At 47.8% G+C, this 24,096-nt stretch overlaps 2 protein-coding genes and 1 long non-coding RNA gene across 3 annotated transcripts; all 3 read right to left on the bottom strand.

Moving 5' to 3' along the window:
- Positions 1–1,298: 1,298 nt before the first annotated feature.
- Positions 1,299–2,182, bottom strand: LOC112878334. The gene is made up of 3 exons (XR_003225688.1): positions 1,982–2,182; positions 1,472–1,537; positions 1,299–1,363 (listed from the first exon to the last, which is right to left on the bottom strand). It is a non-coding gene; the product is annotated as an uncharacterized LOC112878334 (long non-coding RNA).
- An 8,075-nt stretch (positions 2,183–10,257) lies between these two features.
- LOC112877557 (premnaspirodiene oxygenase-like) lies at positions 10,258–12,066 on the bottom strand. The gene is made up of 3 exons (XM_025941887.1): positions 11,608–12,066; positions 11,040–11,480; positions 10,258–10,938 (listed from the first exon to the last, which is right to left on the bottom strand). Exons 1-3 carry the CDS (start codon positions 12,064–12,066, stop codon positions 10,303–10,305), a joined length of 1,536 nt encoding a protein of 511 aa, XP_025797672.1. The 3' UTR covers positions 10,258–10,302.
- Positions 12,067–16,927: 4,861 nt separating this feature from the next.
- LOC112876718 (protein WRKY1) lies at positions 16,928–20,116 on the bottom strand. The gene is made up of 4 exons (XM_025940886.1): positions 19,918–20,116; positions 18,322–19,279; positions 18,103–18,228; positions 16,928–17,549 (listed from the first exon to the last, which is right to left on the bottom strand). The coding sequence occupies exons 2-4, from the start codon at positions 19,263–19,265 to the stop codon at positions 17,411–17,413; spliced, it is 1,209 nt and encodes a 402-aa protein (XP_025796671.1). The 5' UTR covers positions 19,266–19,279; positions 19,918–20,116; the 3' UTR covers positions 16,928–17,410.
- Positions 20,117–24,096: the final 3,980 nt, after the last annotated feature.

Here is a 24,096-nt window from a genome sequence, read left to right as displayed (position 1 = left end):
TCTACAAATATCAACAACATACTGATGGAACAGAGTAAGAGACTTAGCTTAACAAAAAAATGGGGTCGTATCAGGTGCAATCAGCCTCTTCCGTGCAACTGTGCAAACTAACGTCAGCAACTGTTGATTCTGGATCGAACGTCTCGATTAGGCTCCTTTAACATGTTGCAATCTAACGCCCGCAAAGCAAAAAATAATTACATTCACAATCTTCCTTTCTCTCTCGCAGACCGGTCCGGTTCCGGGTCTGCCTGGCCCTGAGGCCCCGACCCCGAGCGAACGAGATGAGATTCCGCTGCCCCCAGGCCCCGGACCCTAAGCGAACGCGAGCCTGCCGTCCCCTGCTGCTCCGTCCCTCCCCACCGCCCCCTAGCGAGACGCGAGGGGTCGCCCCAAGTTACTCCGTCCGTCGCCGCCGCCCCCGGACGAGACGCGAGGCCGCCGCCCCCGAGCGAGACGCGAGGCCCCCTGTTGCTCCGTCCGCCGGTGGCCACTGCTGCTCCGTCAGTCGCCGCCGCGGTTCCTACCTCTCTGTCCGCTGCCACTGTTGCCCCTGCGTTCTCAGCCCGTAGCACGCCGTCAAGTCCGCGGAAACGCCGGCCGCGCCACTAGAGCACCGGTCAGGTGTGCCTGATAGTTGAGCGTGTACAGGTAGGGGAGCACCTTGTTACGCATGCATGTCAGGGAACTAACGCCAGTGATGTATGCTGTTCGCCTTGTTGATGAGTTGAAAATGAATGGAATCAGAAATACAAGGAGGTATAGTTCCATGCATGTCAGGGAACTAACTGTATATAAGAACTGAAACTATTATATGATTTCTAAAACTTAAATCTGAGAGAATGCATCTTTGACAGCTGAAACTGTAATATAAAAAATTCAAGGAGGCATAATGCCTTGCATGTTTCTGAGACTCAAAGCAGTATATCAAAATTTATGTTTGCTCTGACTTATTTGGGCAATTACGCGCATCATGTTGCCCTGTTTGCTTACACTTGCTGCATGTACGAGTAGCTCTACCCTTGCTTATCTCTTTGCTTTTCTTGATTCTTTTGCATCTCCCCTTTGACTTGAGGTCGTTAGGTGGGTGTATGGTAACATCACTAGGGATTTTTGTACCAATGAAAGGCTCAAATTCGTCCCGCTTAGTATTGCTAACAGAGGGCACCATCTTTTGAAGAGGTGCTTCTAGATTTGACAAGCTGTATGTTAAAAAATCCATTCCTTCATCAGAGCTTTTGGCCTTTGGATAAGATCTTCAAACTTGTTGCGCGCATCTGAAACTTTTTTCCTCAGTCCCACCTCAACAGGATCAGCAGGGACATCTTCTAGTAGGTTACCTTCATCATCAAATATTACAGTCCTACAAAAAAAGAAAATTACAACAAGACCAACGTAGATCATGTAACAGCTATAAAGTTGCATATACAAGATGCGCAGAATTGAGTAGTGGAGGAAAAAGAGGTTATACCTTTTACACCTTTTCTCCCATCTTTTCATCATATAATACTCTGGTAACTCGATCAGTTTTTCAGATCTAAGGGCCTGTTTAGATCAAAATGCAAAAACGCAAAATTTCACTGTAGCAAAGGAATCTTGCTAATTTGAAGTACTAAATGAAGTCTATTTGCAAAACTTTTTGCATGGATGGGTTGTAAATCACGAGACGAATCTAATGATGCTAATTAATCCATGATTAAGCAATAATTACCGGATGATTACTGTAGCATCACTGTTGCAAACATGGATTAAGTAGGCTCATTAGATTCGTCTCGCGATTTACAACCCATCCATGCAAAAGGTTTTGCAAATAGACTTCATTTAGTACTTCAAATTAGTAAGATTCCTTTGGCATCTTTGCGTTTACAGCTTTTTTGCGTTTTTGCGGTAGGAACTAAACAGGCCCTAAGAACTTGTATGATATGTCGGCACGAAATGCCATGAGACTCAAATAATTTACACGTGCACCTTCCAATCATACCTGACTTGTTGAAATGAACCAATCGCTCCTTTTTAGATGTGCTTCCAATGGTCACAAGTTTTATCTCATCACGTTCTATTATTCCTTGGATAAAACAATGGTCTCTAGAGGCTACTATTTGTTTCTGAAATTTATCAAAAATTTCATGTGTATATATCATACTACACTGCTTCTCCATGGCCCATGGGGTCATCAATTTAGGAGTAGTATGTAGTCTTTTGTGGTCCTGTTTCAACTCTTCTTGATGTTGGTACTCCAAAGCTGTGTCAAACCTTAGCCAAAATTTAACAAATGACAATTTTCGATGAATGAATCGATTGAAAAATGAGTTTGCACTCTCTGAGCGAGATGTGGTCCTAAGAATCCCAGCAAGAGGTATGTCTATAAAGTATACTGGAATCCATGATTCACGAATGAGAAATCTGGTGCCAAACCATTTGTTACCTACAAGCTGAAACTCAACAATCATAGAATTCCACCGTGACTCAAATTCTTTTATAGTTTCGGAGTCCCGTACACACATATGCAGTTTATTCCAAAAATCTTCATCCGCCCTTAAAGATGGACTGATATTTTCATGCACCTTTTCCATAATATGCCACATACAAAGTCCAATAGCAGCCTTCATACTTGCACATTCATCAGTTACCATTAAATGAGGTGCTCGTCCACCCATAGCTTCAAGAAAGGTCTTAAATAACCATACATATGAATCAATCTTTTCATTAGCCAAGAACGCTGCACCTAGGAAAACACACTACATGTGATGATTGAATCCAGTAAATGGTACAAATTTCATGTTATATTGGTTAGTAGTATATGTTGCATCAACAGAAATCACGTCACCAAAAACACTATAATTTTTTCTGCTTGTTGCATCAACCCAAAGACGCGCATTAGCCTTCCCTGCTCATCTACCTCAAAGTTATAGAAAAAGGCAGAATTGACTTCCTTCTTTCGCTCAAGTTGTGATACAAACATCTGAGCATCTGCATTTTTTATTTTAGTTCTAAGGTCTCGGTAATAGTTTTGCAAGTCCCTTAGTGTACAACCAACATTCTGAAACCCTCCATCACTAACATGAAGAAATCTATATGCAAGAGATGTACCAATGCTAGCTTTATGGCAATTGAACAAAGTACCTTTTACCCTGTCGGTAACATGCCGGTTGGAACGGAGCAAATGACGATGATTCGGTGACACAAGACCATGGTTGTGCTGCTCAACCATTGAGGCTATCTTGTATTTCTTATCAGGACCACGAGTTACATAAATATGGGCCTGGCAACCACACCTTGTTTCCATCACATTATGTGTCTTCCTCTTTTTTCCCTTCAACCCTGATTGATCATCATCTTTTTATCATTGTTTTTTCTGTAACCTTCCCTTGAACAATAAAAATATTTTGTTAGTATTTCCTTATCCTCCTTCCTGTGTTGTCCAATACGAACTGAGAACCCTGCATGATCATGTGCATAATCTTTATAAAATTTCTCCACATCAGCAAGGGTGTCGAATGTCATCCCCACGGCAGGCTTTAAACTTGCCTCAACCTCAGGAATAAATGACGAACGCTGCAATGTTCAAATACGTTAATATCACAAAAAGTTCAGCTGCCTGAAAAATGTGAAACTCAAATGTGTTGCGTACTTACAATAAGATGAGAAGATGATCTTCGTGTTGGGGTTACTAAAAATTTACAGCTGTTGATGGCTCGATATTAGTGTTATCCGATGACTGTGCAAGGGCAATGCCATCAGCGTGCTCCATGGACGGTGCAAGGGCAGCACCTGTGTTGTCATCTGTAGATGGCACAAGCTTGTTTGAATAAAGTATGGTATCCTCTGGGATGTTTGTAGCATGAGCAGCAATAGTATATGGTGACTTATCGATCATAAAGGATGTGGGAGGCATACCAGATGCAAGATGGCCTTCTTCCGCCATTGCGATGGCATCCTGCGCGAGGGCAGGTCCTTCCTCCATTGCCATGGCATCCTGCGTGAGGGCAGGTCCTTCCTCCATGTAGCCTTCCGTCACCAAGGAGTCGCGAAGCCTGACGTCCGTCATCGTCTCCGGGCGATCGCCGCCAATCGCCGCAACTGGCCGTATTAGATCGGCCTGCACGCTAATCGCGTGGGGGGGGGGGGGGTGCAACGGCGTGCGGCAGAACCACGGCAGGGAATCAATCCGGGCCGTGAACCGGTCCTGCTAAAGTCCGGGGGCAGCAAAATTCGCTCGGGGTCGGGGCCAGGCAGACCCGTGAACCGGACCGGTCTGCGGGAGAGAGAAAGATTGTGAATGTAATTGTTTTTTGCTTTGCGGGCGTTAGATTGCAAAATGTCAAAGGAGCCTAATCGAGACGCTCGTTCCAGAATCAACGGTTGCTGACGTTAGTTTGCACAGTTGCACGTGATATGACGCCCAAAAAAATAGTGATACGTATCGGCATTCAATTATGCATGAATAACCGGAAAAAAGGTGCAAAGCTATGCAACCCAATTTATAGACAAATTTATTATTGATTAACTTTTGGACTATATTCTAGTCATGCAAATTACGAAGGACTCCACAAAGGCAAATTTGATAGAGTTATCCTTCCAATTTCCTCTACTTATGTAGAATAAAACTAATTAAGACCACATAAATCTTCCTCTATCATGCAGTACTATGGTGTACAGGGATGAAAAGTACCTGAATAGTATCTCACTCGGACATTAATATGTTCGGCCAGCTCTTGATGGCTTCAATTTTCGCTTCATCCACCTCAATTCCATATGGAGTAACAACATAGCTAAGAAAACTAACTCGATCGGTGCAAAAGGTGTACTTCTCAAGTTAGCAAACAAGTGTGCTGCTCTCAAAGCATCAAAAACAGCATGTAGATGATCCATATGTTCAGCATGTGACATGCTACAATTCAAGATATCATCAAAGTAAACCACCATAAATTTATCAATGAAAGCACGTAAGACCTCGTTCATTAATCTCACGAAAGTGCTAGGTGCATTAGTGTCGGTGTTTAACCTCCAAGCCTACTGAGAGATACCCCCGAGGTGGTAGATTGTAAGTAGAGTGTCGCCGAGATTAGAAACTCGAAGGTGCAAGGAACATAAAATTTACACAGATTCAGGCCGCCGAGAGCGTAATACCCTACGTCATGTGTGGTGGTTTGTATTGGCTTAGATGATGACGGTGGTTTCTTAGATTTCAAATCAGAATGTTTCCATTATTAATATGTTGTCTTGACCACTACCCTTAGTTTCTGAACATGCATCTAAGTTATAATTTTAATAGTAGTGTTTTAAATGTTGGAAATTGGTACTAGTGTCGTTACACCGCCCAATAATGGTTATGCAGTATAATGGGCGTATTGCCAAGCCTATGTAACGAATAATTTTACGGTGACAAGTAGGCGCACATCCTTTGTATATAAGCACACTTGTTAAAACACTTGAGCACTACATTTAGTACCTCACAAATATACATTGAAGACTGGTAGTCATGTTTGAATATGATGAGCTAACGAGCTCTGAGTAAATGTGTAGAACACTATCATGTTTGTTCCATTAGTATCATGTATGCCTGTATGCCTGTTCTGTTTTGCCTGACGTCATGTGTCTCTTCCCAGTCAAGGCTGTTTAACTGAATTTGAGGCTATGTTTCATATAAATGTGCTGTGACTTTCAGTTTTTTATTTTCTTGTGGTAACTTTGGACACTTAATGACCTGCTGCATGTTGAGAATAATCCTAGATAAGAACACTGTTCAAAAGTTCTTGTCTCCTAAAATTTTTCATTTTTTCCAGAGAAAAGATCATCTTTCGCGTAGACTGTCTGCTGTTCGAAGATACTATGCGTACCGTAAGAGTCTTTTGAAGCTTGACTTTCTCCAGGTGCTTGTCAAGTTTTCTCTTTGTATGCTTCACTTGATTGAACCTCTCTGACCGTTCAAACATTTTGAAGGGGAACAACAATCCTGAAGAAGTTCTGAAACAGATTAAAAAATCAGCTAGATGGTCTCAGCTGGATGATTTTAAGTTAAAATGTGGTTTAAAGGTTATTTTCATAAAATGTTCTTGAATATCACCATGTTATATAAACTTTGTTTTTTGCAGAGTCATATGGATCTTTTGAAGGAACACACAAGTAAACTTGGCTCTGGAAGCAGCAGCTCGTCTGATGTATGGAATTGGTATTCTTTGGATTAGATTTATGTATTCATGAATTACAATACCTTGATGTAGTGGGGGATCCTCCTACATAAAACTCCTTTGTTTCATCCACTTACGGTAGAAAATGTATCTGTTTTGCGATTTGATTCTTTCCCTGTAAGTTATCAAAAATTGTGAATGGCTGAAACTTTATCCCCCTCCCCCCCACCCCAAAAAAAAACCGTTCGATTCTAGAATGATGCCTGTAACAATTTGGAAGTGGCATCACTTTTAGGGGCAATTAATAACATATTTACATATTTAGTAATTACCAAAAGAGCGATGCCATTAGGTCAAGATGCTGTTGTACTTAGTTTTGGCTTTTCATGGGTTTCAACTGTTTCGAATCTGAATTAAAACATTTTCTCTTAGACCTCGGTTACATGGTTATGTTAATAGGTTAAACAATTTTGCAGTACGAAAACAGCTTTGGAGAGGATCAATTCTGAGATGGGGGCAGACCTAGAGGACGTTCTATATTACCCTGACCCTGATGACGTAAGTCTTTTGATACTTTATTACAGCCTCCTGATGACATGGTTCTTTTGTAGCTGGAACTCTTACACTCTTTCTTCTGTTGCAACTATAGTGGCTTATGGATGCATATTTCAGCCGCATGAAATTTAAGACCCTTGCACGAGAGTGTTGTATTCTAGCAGAAAATACTGGTATCACTTTGGTGAAAGAGGTCAGTTTTCTTCTATTATCCTTGATTTCATGTTAAGACATGAGTAAATAAATTTCCCTCTACCACTTGTGGTCATTCTAGTAGTTGACTTGCATTGTAATGTTGTCCCCCCTTTGTAAATATTGAATATACTGTATACTCGTTTGACATGTTATATGCCTTTTTCATATCATGACCCATTTTGCCTTCTATATTTTTGCTTGCTCTAGATTTAACCAGATCATGTTCGTATCATGACTAGTTATTTGTTTGTTCTTGCATTATTCACACAAGTAGTCTTTTCATTGCTGCAGTTTTTTTTTGCAATATTTGCTGAATAAACGGATTAAAGCAAATAGTTACCATCTCTGTTGAATATGCTTATGAACCTTGTAAATTTCTTTTTTTTTCCGTTGAAGTTCATGCCTGTACCTGTGAAGGAGCACACGGTTGTGCCCTCGCTGAAGCAAGCAGTCACTGGTTGGATAAGTTACCTGCGTGGAGGGGGTGCTACCCGTGGCAATACATCCTTGCAGGCATTTGGAGGGGGTGCTATCCGTGGCAGGACGTCGTGGGGGGGCACTTGGTCTTGGTATCTTAGGTGCTGCTGCAACATTTGGCATGTACGAACTGGAGCTCCTGCCTGCCATCCGAGTCGAGGCAACCTCGCAGTAAAAATCTGGAGTCAATGAATGCTGTAGTAAACGTTTGGAGCATGTACAAATTTTTAGGGTCTATTCGTGGTATATCTAAAATGGTGCGACGTTTTATTAGGATGTACTAGCATCGCCTTACTGGTTTCTGACTTTCTGGTACTGTCGGGGTCTGCAACCTGATCCCCGTGTTTTGTTGATATTGACTTGAAATTTGCCGTGCCCATTGCCCTTCCTGAGTTCCTGGGGGAACGCTTCTCTGCAAAGTTGGAGACAACGTTTGCAGTGTGCATGCTGTTACTGTACAAGTGAACGCTGCGTAGCAGTAGCTGCCATGGCCTCCATCATCAGCTTCTCTCGCAGCCGCCGTCGTCCACTTGCTTTTCGACCAACTCTGGAATTTACACATTGCTCGCTAGTTGTTGTGCCGCCTGCAAAAGGTGCCTCAATGCAAGTGCCTCCTGAACGAGAGATGCAGTTAGGTGAGCCAGATCAGATCTGAGTGAATTAATAATTATAATATATAAACAATCATTTGCTATGTTAGCCCTATCCACGTTTTATACTGCTTGTTGATTTCTCCACAGATTGATTGTGGATTCACTCAATACTTGATTTCTCCATTCTCAGTTAATCTCCCTCACTTGTGGGTAGTTTGAGGACACGAGGAACATATTATGCTGCTCTCTCTGTCTAGGACTTCAGGTGCTCATGGCGCTCTACATTCTGCTGCTCCTCTTTCTGTCAAGGACTTCAGATGCTCATGGCTCTCCTTGGGAAACTCAGCCATAGGCATGAGAGGTGAGCTCTCATTTCTTGTTGATGGGTCACTTTATGAATTGTTTCTTGTTCCTTACTCAATGGCATGCTTAACCTGTTTAATTTATTTACACTTTCAGTGGTATTATATCAAAGAATTCTTTTTCAGTAGAAAAATTGTATAGTAACTGGATCAGTGTGCTTATATATGTGTGTGTGTGTGTGTGTGGCCGGCACCATTAACGGGCTCAAAACTCCCATCAGGTCAGGTTGTCCACGGGCCAATTCGGTCGGCCCAGTACGACGACCAAGACCGCTCATGCAGCGCGAGGACCAGTGCTTATTATGCTGCTGCGGATGAAGCCTAACGATGAAGTTAAGAAGTCCTCATCACAAGGTCACAAATGCATGACCTTTCAACGAATGGGAGGCTTCGATTAAAAAAAAACCGATGACGCTGGCATCTTATAGCTAACTGAGTTGGCACAGTTGGAGGTGCCGTTTTCCACGGCTGGACTATAGCTAGCTTTGTTTACATCGCGAACTGGCTACGAGTACAAGAGCATTTCACTTTCCTTATTAAGTACTTTCCCAGGGACATATATATATTTTTGTAAAAATTTTCCAGCGTTCATATTATAATGTTCGAGAGATACAAGGATATCCCCACAGCTCCTGGTGGGGATCAGAGCGTATACTGCCGCTCATGTCATCACCAAATAGCACGTCACGTACGGTAGTAGTTGAAGAGCGCGGCCAAAATAGCAGTGCCGTTACTTCAAAAAAAAAAATAGCAGTGCCATGCGCGAGCGAAAAAAGTCCAAAAATATATACAATATACGTATACACGTGAATATCGATTTATTGTGATTCTCCTCATGTATATATCGACCAGCAACTAACGCAACCGAGGTAATATATATTAGCTTTTTTTTTTGTAAAGCTCGTCTATGGAATATGCTTCTTTTCCTCCCATTCCAAATCATTGCTGGTATAGTCCAAGAAAAACTGGGCAAGTAGTTGTATAATAATCTATCGGCGGAATCCTTGTAACTCCTTTGAATTAGGGATCGGAACACATTGCATCATGGCGAAACCCCAATGCGCCTCATCAATTTAACTATTTCTTTTTTTATGATCAGGCGTACATACAAAATATGTATGATACTTTATCAAATCCCATCGTAAATGTATTAAGTATTAACTTGTACATTGATACGGTCTCCAATGTGTGAATTTGAATTTGAGCTATGACTCTTATATGAAAATGGTAGTAAAAAGTTGCTAAATGACTAATATAATTACTGAAACATTTTTGTTTGGTAATGCTACATGCATAGTACCAAGAGTAGGTCAGTTAATTATGTTCCTTATGGTGGAGTCCGCCGACCCAGCACGAGTGCTCTTATTAATATATTATTCTTACTCCGCTAGGAGACGAAGTACCGTGCACTCACAGGACAAATTGACTAAAACTCTTTTTGTTGCTATTTATTTCCTATGAATAATATTTCTTCATAAGTAGTATTCATTTATGGTGTCGTAGGTCCATTAAATGGTAGACACAAATAGTGTTGGGTGATATATCTTCGATGTAATATAAATTTAAACATATAGTCACCTTCCGAGTGGACAACACAAGATAGGCCTCGATTATTTGGGTCGCATAGTGTCGCGATACACTAGACACCAGTAAAAACTTACTGTAAACTACTGCTGTACACCACAGCGTACAGTACGTACACGTAACACACCACATACTGCCTGACACACAGTACAGATAATCGTTTGCAGCGCGGAGAGATTGAGCCATGCGCCAATGCCCATAACCATAAGAGCCAGGTCGGCACGTGGCCAGCACGCGCGGACAGATACGCAGCTACAGTATGCGCCCACGCCCACGTCCATCCCGATCGGTGAAAAGACGCACGAGATCGAGCGAAGTCGGCACGTGCGGCCCGCAGCACGAGGGGGCCGCCTGCTTGCATGCATGCGCCGCGGCGACCTGCATGTCTAGGCCAAGGTAAGAAGGCTACTCCGTAGACACGGCGACCGGGACGAACGGAGTGGCGCACAGCATCAGCGGCGAGCGGCGGCGCACGCCGAGGCCGGGCGCCTCCTCCATGTCCACCTCCTCGACGCCCTCCGGCAGCGACCAGTCGAAGTGGTAGAGCATCCCGACCAGCGCGAGCTCCATGCTGGCGAGCCCGTAGTTGAAGCCGGGGCACATCCTCCGGCCGGACCCGAACGGCAGGAACTCGTAGCTGCTGCCCGTGAAGTCGACGGTGCCCGCCTCGAACCGCTCTGGCTTGAACTCCTCGGCGTCGTCCCAGTACCTGGGGTCGCGGGCGATGGCGAACGCGTTGATGACGACACGGGACTTTGCCGGGATCGTGTACCCGTCCAGCTCGCACGCCTCGATGCTCTCCCGCGGCACCAGCAGCGGCGCCGGCGGGTGCAGCCGCAGCGCCTCCTTGATCACCAGCTTCAGGTACCGGAGGTTGCCGGCCTGCTGCTGCAGGTCGGCCTCCGTCACCACCGCCTCCCCCCGGAACGCCTCCCGGATCTGCCCCTGCAGCTTCTTCATCACCGCCGGGTTCCGCATCAGCTCCGACATCCCCCACTCCATCGCCGACGCCGACGTCCCCGTCCCGCCGGCGAACATGTCCTGCGTGGGTGCTCTGCCTCAGTGACGACACGGACCTATCGAGCTAGCTATTTGATGACTCGGACCAAACAGTAAGTCAAGTGATAGGACACTGGAGGTACCAGTATGATGGCCTTGATCCTGCTGTTGTTGAGGTGGAAGCCGAAGCCGCCTTTCTCCTGCAGGCCGATGAGCACGTCGACGAGGTTCTCCTCGGCGTTCCCGGCGCCGCTCCTGACCTTCTCCTCGAGGACGGCCTTCCTCTCGTCGATGATCTCCTGCAGGATGGAGTCCACCGTCCGGTGGATGTCATGGAGGCTGCGCTTCATGCCGGTGACCTTGGCCAGCACGGTGGTCCACGTCGGGAACAGGTCCGGGATGTTGAAGCCGCTCGACAGGCCGACGCCGGCCTTGATGGCCGCCATGAACTCCGCCGCGTTCCTCCGCTTCTTGCCGAACGCCGCCCGCGACACGATGCTGTTGGTGAGGCTGTGGAACATCACGCTCAGGTTCACCGGCGCCGACGGCCCCGCCGCGCGGATCTCCTCGAGCTTTAGCGCCACCTGCATGCACGCGTACAAACGTCGCGACGCGTCACGTTACGTAACGCAGGTACAGTTTTTTATTTTTGACTTTAACCGTGCAGTGCAGAGTTGCCAAGGACGGCGCTGCATGCATGCGCGCGCTCACCTCGTCCTCCCTGATGTGGCGGAAGGATAGCACGCGCTTGGGGCTGAGGATCTCGGCGGCGCAGAGCTGGCGGAGCTTGCGCCAGTAGTCGCCGGAGGGCGAGAAGAGGATGTCGGCCCAGTCGTAGCCGACGATCTCGCCGGCGAGCAGCTTGGGGCGCGTGGCGAAGTTGGTGTCGTGGGTCTTGAGCACCGCGCGCGCCGTCTCCTTGGACGACGCCACCACGAGCGGCGTCCCCCCGAGCCGCAGCATCATGAGGGGCCCGTGCGCGGCGGCCAGGTCCCGCAGCGCGCGGTGCGGCAGCACGTTGACGAGGTGGTGCATGCTGCCGATCACCGGCAGCATCCACGGCCCCGGCGGCAGCCGCGGCGCCCTCGGCCGCAGGGTCAGCTTCACGAGCTGCAGCAGCGCGACGGCGGCCACGGAGAGGAGGAGCGAGTGGTAGAGGTACTCGTCCATGTCTGCAGGGCTTGCGATCAAGAGCTAGCTAGGGGGCAATGTGGCTGGCGTCCGGCAGCTAGCTAGCTGCAGTGTGGAGTGTGCTTGCTTGCTGTGTGGACTGTGCGTGGTTGATGGTTCGCTGCCTGGATTGGTGGCTCGTATATATAGGGAAAAGGAGGGGGTCGAACAGCTAGGGCACCGTATGAATTATTGGCCCATGTCGTCACGGTGGTGACGCTAACATATAAAATTACTTGAAGATGTATACCGTGCGTTCAGATTAGAGGTGGTCTAGCACACAGAGACTCAAAATTTATACTGGTTCAGGCAAAAATGCTCTACATCTAGTCGATGGTCGGTCGGATTGTATTGCTTGAGCCCAGATACTCGAGAGTGTTGCAGGGAATTACAAGCTTACCAGAGTGTGAAGAACAAGAAAGTCTGATAGTGTGAGAGCTTAGGTTACGGACCCCTCCCTTAGCTTAGGGGGGTGGTGCATCTTACAGGAGCTAAGGCAAAAAGGAGGAGGATGGCTGGATATGGCGGTCGGGGTCGTCGATTCCGCCAGTTGAGCCTATCAACCTCGCAAGTCGGAGCCTTCTGACGGTCACCGTGCAAGTTTTGTGTCGTGGAGTGATAGTCGCGGTCTTTCATCCGCTCCCCTCCGGTCGAGGAGAGGGCGTGTGTCAAGAGGCACAGTACGGTCGACACTTTTGGCCAGTTGGAGCAGCGGTCCACGCCGTCAGGTACAGCGCGGTAGCTGTGCTCCATGCCGGGCGTGGTGCCACGTCGTCTCATCATTAATGCGGCATATCACGTCGTGCTAAGGCTATTCACAATGGGAGTTTCATGGGGTGTTTCATGGCATTAATTAGCCTGCCACATCAGCAATTTGGATGACATGGCACATCATTTAAGAAGTAAGAGTTTCATGGAGTTTCATGAGGATGAAACTATGTTAACCCGTTTCCAAGAACTTGAAAACCGTGTGAAACCTCCATTGAGAGTGTTTTGTTTCATCTTCACACAATTGAGTAAATCCTATTGGTTATTTATTTGCAGCATTTAAATAGTATATTGGCATATGAAATTGTGAGATGAAACTCTCTATTGAGAGAGGGTGTTTCATCCTTCTACAAAGTTGACATGTCATTCTTGGAAATATGGACATGAAACTCCCATTATGATTAGGCTAATGACGTCCCGTCGGGAGCGGTTGGTTCGTATGGCTGTTTGACCCCGACGTCCGTCCTTACCTTCCGCCTCCGCTCACGAGGCTCGCCAGCGTGCGAGGAGCGGCCGCCCCGACTGGCGGTTCCAATCGGGGAGATGGGCGTACGCAAGACGGAGCGTCACCGAAAAAGTCTGTAGCCGGAGCCCCCGGTTGGGGTCCTCGGTCGGAGTAGTGCGCCGATCTGTCAGTCGAGGTCGTAGGCCGAGGGGGCCTAGACAAGGTCGCTTCCTATGCGGATGGGGCTTGTCCTAGATGCTACCCTGGTCTGGTCAACACTTGGGCCCGCTAGGGATCCCGAATCCCTGGATGTTAATTAAGCTAGGTTCTTAATTGGACGAGGGATCATTAGACCTGGAGCATCGATCATGTGTTCACACCAAACCTGCAGCAGGTCTCGTGAATAACGTGCCTGGCGTTGCCTAATGGCATTTTTTGCTAATATAAGCAGTGTACACGTATCGCATATGCATTGATACGATGGCACGTGTAGAGGTGACACCGTTCCATCACCGATCTGCATGAGATGGTAAGCAATCTCCTGTTGATCCGCAGCACTTGGAGAGAGAGGATAAAAAAGAAGAGAAGTGATCGATGACCCAATGAGACTGAAGATCGTATAAACAGACGCATCTCGATCGTTTTTCTGACCATCTGATCCATCAGGCGACCGAACGAGCGTACGTGAGTGTGAACTTGCATCGCGGTAGAAGATTATTTGCTTGACACGCACACACAACGTTCGTACTGGCACGAGTCGGAAGTGAGGGAGGAGCCGTACACGTACGCCCCGGGGTGTCCTCAGCCAGGAAGCCCCACCGCGTTGCGGTGGATGGCAGGATAATCCTAAACATTAGTGCGCGCCCAGCTACGGGGGCGCCCGGCGCGTAACGTGTCAAACATGGCCCGTCGACGTGTTCGCGTACCTACCATCTGATCCTGTACAAGTATACTGCTAGCATTTGATTATGTGACTAGCTACCACTCGTCTCCAATATAATTCTTTGTTGGGCTACCTAGCTAGCTGCTGGTCACGTTTATTTGTATATGTCCACAGTTCCAGGTGGATAACTTTTGCTGTTGACCGGAGCCAATTAGTTAGTTAGTTAGTTAGTTAGTCTCAGCTTAAGTAAACTTGTCGTGGAATCACCTCATGTGTATGTATGCATGTGCATGATCTGGGCTTAATTTCGGGGAAGGTCGATGCATGACCTCTGACGTGTGCGTGAGACTGATATAGCGCGGAGCACAGTACAGCTCATTCAGTTGCATGCTGTCGCAATCTCGAGTTAAAAGTGTACCATTTGGGCTGGGCGCTTGTCTTTTTCTCTATGAAGAGCGTGTGACCAAGATGATGTGCCGTTGTTGAGTCATCCTTTTTATTTGTTGAGGGTGAGTTTTCTTTATGTTATCGTTTTGGCTTACGGAATGTGCCGTGGTATTCCCTGTATGCATGTAAAGAGAGATATCAGCAGGGAGGGGGGAGAGCAGCGGGCAGGGGGAAGGGGGCGGAGGGGGAGGCCGGGGAGAGAAAGGGGAGGCGGCGCGGGTGGGGACGAGGGGAGGCGATGAGTGAGTGAGAGAGAAAAAAGGAGAGATAGAAAAGGATGGTATGTGATACACTTGATGCTATGATCCGACGGTAATGCTATACATTATCGTCGGTTCGTATTACGATCCGACGGTGATGTCCATTATCACCGCCAGTTCATTTCAAACCGGATGTGATGAGACGTTTACAGTGATGTGTTGCATAGTAGCAGTGGGAGTATTAATTAGGAGACTCAAGTTACATATATCGTTTCAGTTGCTTCAGAAAAAGGTGCGAGTAGATGTGTATATTATCCGCAGCTACTGCATAAAAATGGGGCAAGTTTCCTACGGTTGATTTGTGTCCATATGTTCACCTTCCTTCGTTCCTAGTACAACTCTAAATCCCTATCAAGCACTACTAACCTGGCCATTAGGTGCTGTCAGAGTCAGCCATCGCGCGGTTCCCCGTTTTCAATTTCTGAGCCGGCAGGGAAAGTGTTAACTAGGGGTGGAAACGTAGCAGCAGGATCAGTGCCTTAATGATATACTCTCTCTCGATCAGTTTTTTTAATTTGCATTCATGATAAACTAATTTGTTTAAGGACGGTGGAGTAGATGTAATGAAACGATTGCGAATTATAATTGGAAGAGGTCCATTGTACTACGGGTTTGTATTATATATGCTTTCTGTTTAAGTTGGACCTTTGTGATGATTGACGGCGCTTAAAAGTTCTTCTACGAAAATGATGATGATCGGAATCTTAATATTCCATTGTTATTAAACAAAAGACATTTGAATAACGTGCGTGTCTGGCGCCTAATAAAACGAACGAAACCATGTGCGTACATAGTGTAATAAAACAAGAAATACACGTGCCGCACGTTATGTACGCGAAGATCACCACCTCTGCCGCCGCCGCTGCTTGTCTCACGCGCCGTGCCCGTGCTGTCCGATGCTTACCACTTACCAGTTACTGATCTTATTTATGATGTGGCCATAGATTCCCAGTGTAGAACCTGATAGGCTCCTCACTGCGTTGATGCAATTACTGGCCATTTGGACTCGGCGAAGAGAGAGATCATTTGCTAAAGCTGGACCTTCTCTACACGCCAGCTCCGGATCAGTAATACTTTCCATGACCATGGTGCCTTGTCCATGGACTACGGGCCAACTCGAACCAATACGTACGACGCAGGAGGCTTGGCCCAGGGCAAGTTTCGAGCAGCCCGACGGTACGCTGCTCGGCTGCTGGCCCGTACTGGCTCGAAAATAGTTGCCCACCAATGGCCCAATCCGCGAAGACAAATTCCCCCCTTGTTATTTTTTTAGAACTTGCGGTTTACACGTTTCATTAAAAATATATTTGTAAACAAAAAGTATGCTTCAGACTGTATCTGCAAAACCTGATAGTATTACTCGGGTTTGCAGCATTTGCTGTTGAACTAGAACCAGATCGTTGGCAGCCGGCTTTAACTAGCATTTTATGTATCAATAATATCTACTCCCTCCGTCCTTAAATATTTGTCATTTTCGTTTCCCGAGAAATAACTTTAACTAAATATATATTAAAAAATATTAATATTTATGGTACATAAGTAGTATTATTGGAAAGATCTTTGAATCTAGTTTTTTAATAAATTTATTTGAAGATACAAATGTAGCACATATTTTCTACAAATCGAGTCAAACTTGTGGCATGTACATCAACGGCGGCAGTTATTACGGAGCGAGTAGATAATATGTTAAGAAGATAATTTCATGATGAACCTGCAAAGCGAGCATGGTTCAGACAGACGTGCTATCAATCACCAGCAGCAACAGGTCAGCAAGAGATAAAAGGCCAGCAGTGCTCGCTCGTGAATCCCTGATCCCACGCCAAGCCCACAATCAGAAGTTCAGAACGTCAGAACCCGCGACGTGGAGATGTCAAACTGTCAAAGCATCGTCAGAATCCAGACAGCCGGAGACACCACGTACAGGCAGACGCGCAGGGAACCGGCCTCTCAAACGGCAGGACGTCCCGAGTACAAGTGCCGCTGCGATTGCTGCACGAACAGAGCAGGCAATCCCACGCATCGCAGCATCACGCTCGCGCTAACAAACAACGCATGACGGACCAAACAAAACCACTGCCTCAACAAGATTGTACCACTGAGTCTGAAGATGAGGGTACATTCTGTTCCTAGGTGTAGCAACTTTTACAGGCACTTCCCTGCCTTATGCCGCCTCCAATCCAATCCCCTAACACCATCCCCAGACATTCAACTGCAGCTCAATGTTGCACTGCAACCACAGGATGGGCCCTCCTAGCACAGCATTAACACAAAAGTGAAACCAAAGCTACAAAACTATGAGTCTTTGATGAGGAACACTCCTATCGGCTTTCGCCATGGACTACCTGCTCGATAACTTTCCTTCTTTCGCCATTGATTTTTTTTTTCTGAAAGAGCTAGCTAACGGACTCTCCCCCCAACTGTTAGAAGCAGAACATATGTACAAACACTAGGCTCTTCTTCTGGTTGTTGCTGTTGTTGTCCTCCCTTGTCTAGGAAGGGAGGATGGCTACAGAAGCAGTCTTCAACTGAAAGCCTGAAAGATCAGGCTGGCTGGGCTACCACTCGGTTATGGTTGTGATCGCCTTCATAGGTAACAATCAGCATCGAGGGGTCATCGACACACCTCTCGACGTGCTTCCTTGCCGGGCAGCCTCTCACGCTGCTACACTTGTAGTAACCCCTGCAAGGCAGTGAGCTTATGTAAGTATTTGCAATCTGCATATTTGACAAAAGAACAAGAAAGTAAACTGTGCTGTAACCTTTCTTGGATTGCAACAAGCATACTACCAGAATTAGAACAGTTTCTTTTTCTCAAACCACATGTATGCTCAGTAGTCAGTATGCTCATGGCAAATTAGGTAACAAAACAGAATGACTCAACTAGGAGCAAAATAACCCAGTGCTATAAGCATCATCTAAACAGTAGTGGGGAGGAGTTGCTCAGAATTTCCATATCAGTAATCCATTTGTGGTGCCTATTTCATGGGTGACCATGCATTGCAGAATAGGAAAACAAGATATTCTAACTTCGACTCAACAAAAATGGTGGTTGCTGGTAACTAAAAATAGCATCAAGTCAGTAAATGGCAACGGCTGTACTACAAACTAGCAAGTACAAAATCAATATAAAGAACAAAGATATCATTAAATATGGACAGCATTATACTCTAGTAAGAAATGCAAATTCACACAAAAAGGATTAAAGGGTGAAAAGAGGGCCAAGTATTTAGTACCTAGGATGTGGGGATCCCTTTATTGGCTTCTGCCCATACTTCCTCCATGAGAACTCATCAGCTGGGATGTCTGCAACCTTGTTGCTTATTGCAGGGACTTTGATGGACCTCCTGATCCTTAGCTTCCTGCAGTTACATATGAACAGGTGATTTTAAGAAGTAAGAAAAAGGATCATGAGATCAATAGCCAGCTACCAAGTAAACACCAAGAATGCCAACCTTTTCTTCGAGCAATGGCACCGGCTCCCAGTTGCGCACCGACCACTCCCATCCTCCTTACCAGTGCACCTCCTCCTTTGCACAAGGCCCAGCTCAGGTGTGCTAGATGTCTGGGAGCCACTAACTAGCTGGAAAGGCCTGTTGGCCCGGCTTACATCCAAACTCGCAAGGCTCCCTTCCATGCTCAGAGACGAAAGGAACGAGCGAGAGGATGAGGCAGTGCAATTGGAGCTATCAAACTTGAGATTCACCCCCTTAGCACCAACCCCACTACCACCGCCGCCGCCGCCACTTAAGCTACCACCCTGATCCCCAAGGTTGCTCCTCTTCATCATCTCGCTCTGGATCTTCATCTGCTGCATAAGCTGAAACCTCTGGTAGCTGTGCTGCTGCTGGATGAAATGAAGGTGCGCCGCAGGCAATGCCGGGGTTGGCGTCCCCGCTGGGGGCGCCACAGACACCGGCTGGACCATATGGACCGGAGGGGCCTGCGACGGCGGCCCCTCCAAACCGGCAGCCAGGTTCTCTAGCAGCAACCTCTTGGGGAACTGGGTAGGGATCCTGACAGGATCCTTCGACGAGGAGCCCTCCATCTGGTGGTACCTCGGGAACAGCTGGAGGCCAGTGATCGGGCTCGCGCTGGGCGCCTTGGCTGCAGTGGCGGCTGCGGCGGTGGTGGCCACCGCAGAGCTCTCCAGGAAGAGGTTGCTGTCGAAGATGGCCAGTGGCTTCTTGATCTTCCTGACCCTAGCATGGCCCTGGAGGCCATTGCCGTTGGAGTTTGAGAGCTTGGCGGTGACGGAGCCGAACTTGGTGACGGCCTCTCCGGTCGCAGCCACGAGATCCTTGTTGGGGACGAGCTGTCCGTGCGGGTTGGAGAGGAGCGTCAGCACCCGGTGGCAGCTCTCCACCGCCGCCCTGTTGGCCTCCTCCATCCCCTCCATCCCCTTCCCCCTCCCTGCGACCAACCACACCCACTGAAATCAGCCGCTGCTTGAGCAAAACATAGCGATTCTTGGAGTTACCGTGCAAACATTTCCATCAGTATACCAGAAAAAAAAAACACAGTACTCTACAAGAGGGAGTGAGGGACACTGGTTGATACGCCGGTGGCGGCTCTAATCATTCATGCCATAAAAGACTGCAGGCTCCCTAGATTCCGAGCCCGAATAAATAAGTAGCAGCTCGACCCGGCGCGGGCAGCAGATTCCCCACAATGATGAGGCACATGAAGGCCGCATTTCGGCGACCGGGGCGAGCTAAAATTGGGCATCCGAGCACGGCGGCATGGCGTTCAAACGGTCCAAATCAGTACTAAAATTAGGCAACATGACAACCCAACAAACCACCTGAAACCTACACGGCGCTAGCAGAGAGAAACCCCGCAGCAGACCACCACCCTCCTACTCTTCTCCCCCTAAAATACAACCACCGAAAAACTCAACCGAGGGGGAACAATCTACACCGGCAAGCAATCGATTACTCCGCCCTCCCCATCCGTGGCGCAAAGCTCGGCACCGAATCAGAACAGCGTCGACAGAGCACATAAACGAGCATGCAAGACCGTGGAAGGAGCAGGAGAAGGAGGCAGCGAACCTCGCGGAGCGAAGCCCCGGCCGTGGCGCCCCCCGCCCCCGCCGGAGACGACGAACTCGAGCGGCGGGCGGAGGACACGGACGCTCCCCGGCTGGTGGTACGGGCGAAGAAGAAGAAGCGAGGAGGAGCAGCGGCCCGCGGTGGCAGTCTGCCTGTATGAGTCCAAGGCCGGGGCGAGGCAGAGCGGGGAGTGAGAGATGAAATAAATAAACAAACAAATACTGGTAGGGAGGGGGGGCGCTGGCGCAGGCCGCAGTGCCCTCGCTTTTCTGCCTTTCTTTATTCCGCTTTGCGCTCTCTCGTATTCCTTCCTCGGGCGCCTCAAAACATCCCGCGGGGGGCGGTGGGCCCGGGGCCGATCGCCGCCGTCCATCGCGCCCGTCCCTGTCCTGTGCTTGGACTTTTTCTGTGTCTCGGATTTTTTTTAATTATTTTTTTTCCTTCGGGAGGGTGGTGGTGGGGCTGCTGCGGCCTGCGGGCGCTGGGCTGCTGCCGTTTCGTCAAAGGTGTGAGCTGTGTCAGAGGCCAGCCGCAGTGGTGGTCTGCTGGGCCCCGCGGTTCCTCTATCCTCCCCCCTCCCTCCCTGCTCCTCGTGAGCGTTGGGCGTTGGCCTCGCCTCGCTCGTCTCTCTCTCTCTCTCCTTCGCCACGGTGAGCTGGGCGCCGGTGTGGTGCGCTGTGCGTGAGCGGGTGCGGCTTCTAGCTAGTGGTGCTGCGGTTTTTTTGGCTGGAATTAATTGCGCCACCTAAATATGCTACTGTACTATGAACCCAACCTAAAGCATGTCCAGATCATATCAATACGTTACTATATTACAAATCTAACGTGAACGATGTCCAGATCATATCACATTGTAGCCCTCGTACGGAGTATCTTTTCAGCCATATCTTTTTTTTAATATTTAATTTATGGTAGTAGCTAGATTAGTTTTATCAAAAATCGATATGCTTGATGCGAGCGATACATGGAGGCTACATTTCAGATAGCATTAAGATGGAGCGTTAGATATACGATGCACTGCGAGCTGCTAAAAGATGCGCGAAATTTATATGACAAGTTGTGGTAAGTTATGACACTAGGCATCTCACATAGTTATAGGACACCTCAAAGTTTACGTGCCCGCTATAGCATTGGATGCCTTGCATACTGGCCAAGTGAAGATTTGCATAATAAATTGTAACGGACTATGTCATTAGATGTCCTTATACTGGCTGGCTATAGCAGTACTATTTGAAGCTGCTATATGGATACGAGTGAAACCGACTAGTATGTACTGTGCTTTGTCTTGCTCGCCAAGATGAAGTGTATAGTAGCCATAAGAGCTATGAAATTTATGTGCCAGGTGGAGGTTGGGTTATAATGTTATATGTCTTCCATACTAGCTATATGGCCATTTGGAAATTTGCACGACAAATTGCAGCAAGCTATGGCACTAGATGACTCGCGCAGATATATGAAAATCCGGTGACAGATTATTACATGCTAATATTATAAATGGCTCACATGGTAGTACAAAGCACTCGGAGGTTTATGGTATCATGCGGCTCGAATACCAGTCATGAGATACTAGGCATGGAAATTTACCAAACAAGTTGCAGCTGGCCATGGTATTAGATATCAGATATCCCGCATAATAGCTATGAGACATGTATACGTGATGTGCTACAATTAGACTAATACCTGGTATTAGATGTATTACATTTTTCTTAGAAAATGTATTATATGCTATTTATAAGATGGGTGGAAGTTTACGTAACAAGATATACAACAGGAATATATCACCATATGTCGCTTAATTTTCCATTTCCCAGCATTACATGATAAACCATGCATGCATCTTTAAGTTGACTGGATTAATCTGTCCGAAAAAGTTTGAAAGAAACAAAATTGCGAAACAATGCACTATCTTTTTTCCTATCTTATGAGGTTTTTACTGCCATGGAAGAACTACCATGTTCTTTATACTGCCGCTCAGTATTTGGGCATTTGGCCAAGCTGCCCCACGAAAGAAAGAACCGAGAGCCGTTGGTCCAACGGTGGTAAGGGCAACTCCAACCGATGGCTCATCCGGTCTCTCATCTTGATTTTGAAAGTTCAACAATGAAAAACCTTCTCCAACCGAGATCTCATCCGGCACCCGATGGATGAGAGATCCTCTTTTCTCCCCTCTCGACTCTCACTTGTGGGAGCTCCGTCAGGACCCCTCATCTGGCCTACGGTGCGGCCGCTACTCCCGCGCGTCCATAGACGTATTCGGGCCAGACGCAAGACACGCGTAATCGATTGAGAAAGAAAGGGACGGAACCTGGCAGCTCCGCCGGCGCTGCCGCGTCCTCCCTTTCCGGCCGGCCAGCTCGCTCCGCCTAGCCACCTGCCCTTGTGCCGAGCCACCGATCAGAGAGCCTGGCTCCGGCCGGCCATCTCGCCGCTGCCCCCAGCCAGCCGCCCGCATGCGCCGCTGCGGCCGACAGCCCGCGGCTCCTCGCCCCCGCCCGCGCCGCTGGCCACATCCTGCAAGGGGCCGCGCTCCCGGCCGCGTATGCGAGGGGCCGCACTGATAGGGAGCGGCGGGGGCAACCTAGCGCCGCAGTGCTGGGGAGCCACGGGGGCCCGCCCCGACTACCAGCCGATGAAAAGAGGAGATGAGGGGCGGCGGCGTCGAGGACCAGCGACAGAAAGGAGGGTCTACCGGGAGATATAGCAGGTGTTGGCAATTTTTATTTTTATTTTTTTTGCAATTTTTCATTATCAATTGTATATGAATTAAAAAAATAACTATTAAATATGGTTATTGTAAATGAGGTGAATGAGCCTGTATATATAGAGATGAAAGATACTGCAGTTTGAAATATAGTTGTTCGAATATAGTCATTGCAAATGTAGTCTTGTTCAAATAGTCGTTGAAATATAGCCGTTCAAATATATAGTGCTTAGATTGTATCAATAAAGAAAGAGGTGCGTAAAATTTAAGGAAGTATACCAGAGTTTGGTTGGAGTGCGAGAAAAAATAGGGGCTGAAATCTGGAGGAGAGATCCTCGTTGAGGGCAATAGGGTTTAAGAGTTGCGTTGGAGTTGCCCTAAGCCGTTCGGAACTCGAACCCGCGAAGCAAGCCTGTCCGCAGAAGATCCGCGCCTCCTCCCGCCGTTGGAGAGTTACCGCGAATAACCGCGCAACACGTACAAGACAAAGGAGCCGTGGGTCCGGCGCGACCCCGGCCGGGGCGTGCTTCGAGGCGCGCGTGCGGGTCCACCGCCTCCCCGCCGCAACTCACCGCCAGGTGGGCCCCGCCGCGGCCAGCCTCCCTCGTTGGCCACCCCGGGCGCACGCGCGCGCAGGCCGCGCACCCGACCGCGACCGCCGTCTTCCGACTGGACCGGCACAAGTTGACGAGCACCGGTCCGGCTGGTCCCGCTGCGCGCTCGTCTAGAGAGGAAGGAGGCAGGGACGCAAGGGTGCTCCACTCACGGGTGGCAATATATTTTATTTTTTGTTAGGAGCACACTCACAAGTCACTAATTTTTTTTTCCCAAGAATTCTAGGGCAGACTCACAAGTCACTACCACTCGCGATGACATACTTTACACATATTCTCCTTTCCTAAGCCGAAACGCTTTAGTCCGTTGAGGATATTGTTTTCCTTCGGAAGTGTTCCGAGATTGCGTTTAGGCAGAGTCCCCAAGTGTCGTGGCAAGATTAGTCCTGACGAAAAGACTACACGCGTGGTAGCGAGCATTATCCGATCGGTTGCGGAACGAACGTGTAGGGCATATATATATATATATACGTGAGAGAAAACTTAAAATAAAGGACGTTTCCGTTCTAGGTTCCCTCCAACTACTTCGATCCCGCACCCCGCGAATATTTTATCCCGGCTTCCCTCATCACTGCGAAAGGCTTTTAGGATTTGTTGGGCGTCGTATCAATCGTTGATGACGAGTGTAAGCCATCTTGATTATTGCAAGTTAGTGGGCATTACATGCACAGAGCAAGCCTTGGTGTGGGGGGGGGGGGGGGGGGGGCAAAAAAACTATTTTGAAGAGGAAATTTGCAAGATTCCTTGAACCGGTGGGAATTTAGTTTTTATTTTATCAACTCAAAGTTAACATCTACCTTCTTTATTTTTAAGCTGTATTTCAGTAAAGCAAAATGCACTCGGCGGTAATAATAACCTGAAGCC

Source organism: Panicum hallii, chromosome 9 (assembly GCF_002211085.1).
Source record: "Panicum hallii strain FIL2 chromosome 9, PHallii_v3.1, whole genome shotgun sequence".
Lineage (NCBI taxonomy): Eukaryota > Viridiplantae > Streptophyta > Magnoliopsida > Poales > Poaceae > Panicum > Panicum hallii.
Note: the sequence above shows the minus strand (reverse complement) of the source record. Positions and strands in the feature narration are given on the sequence as shown.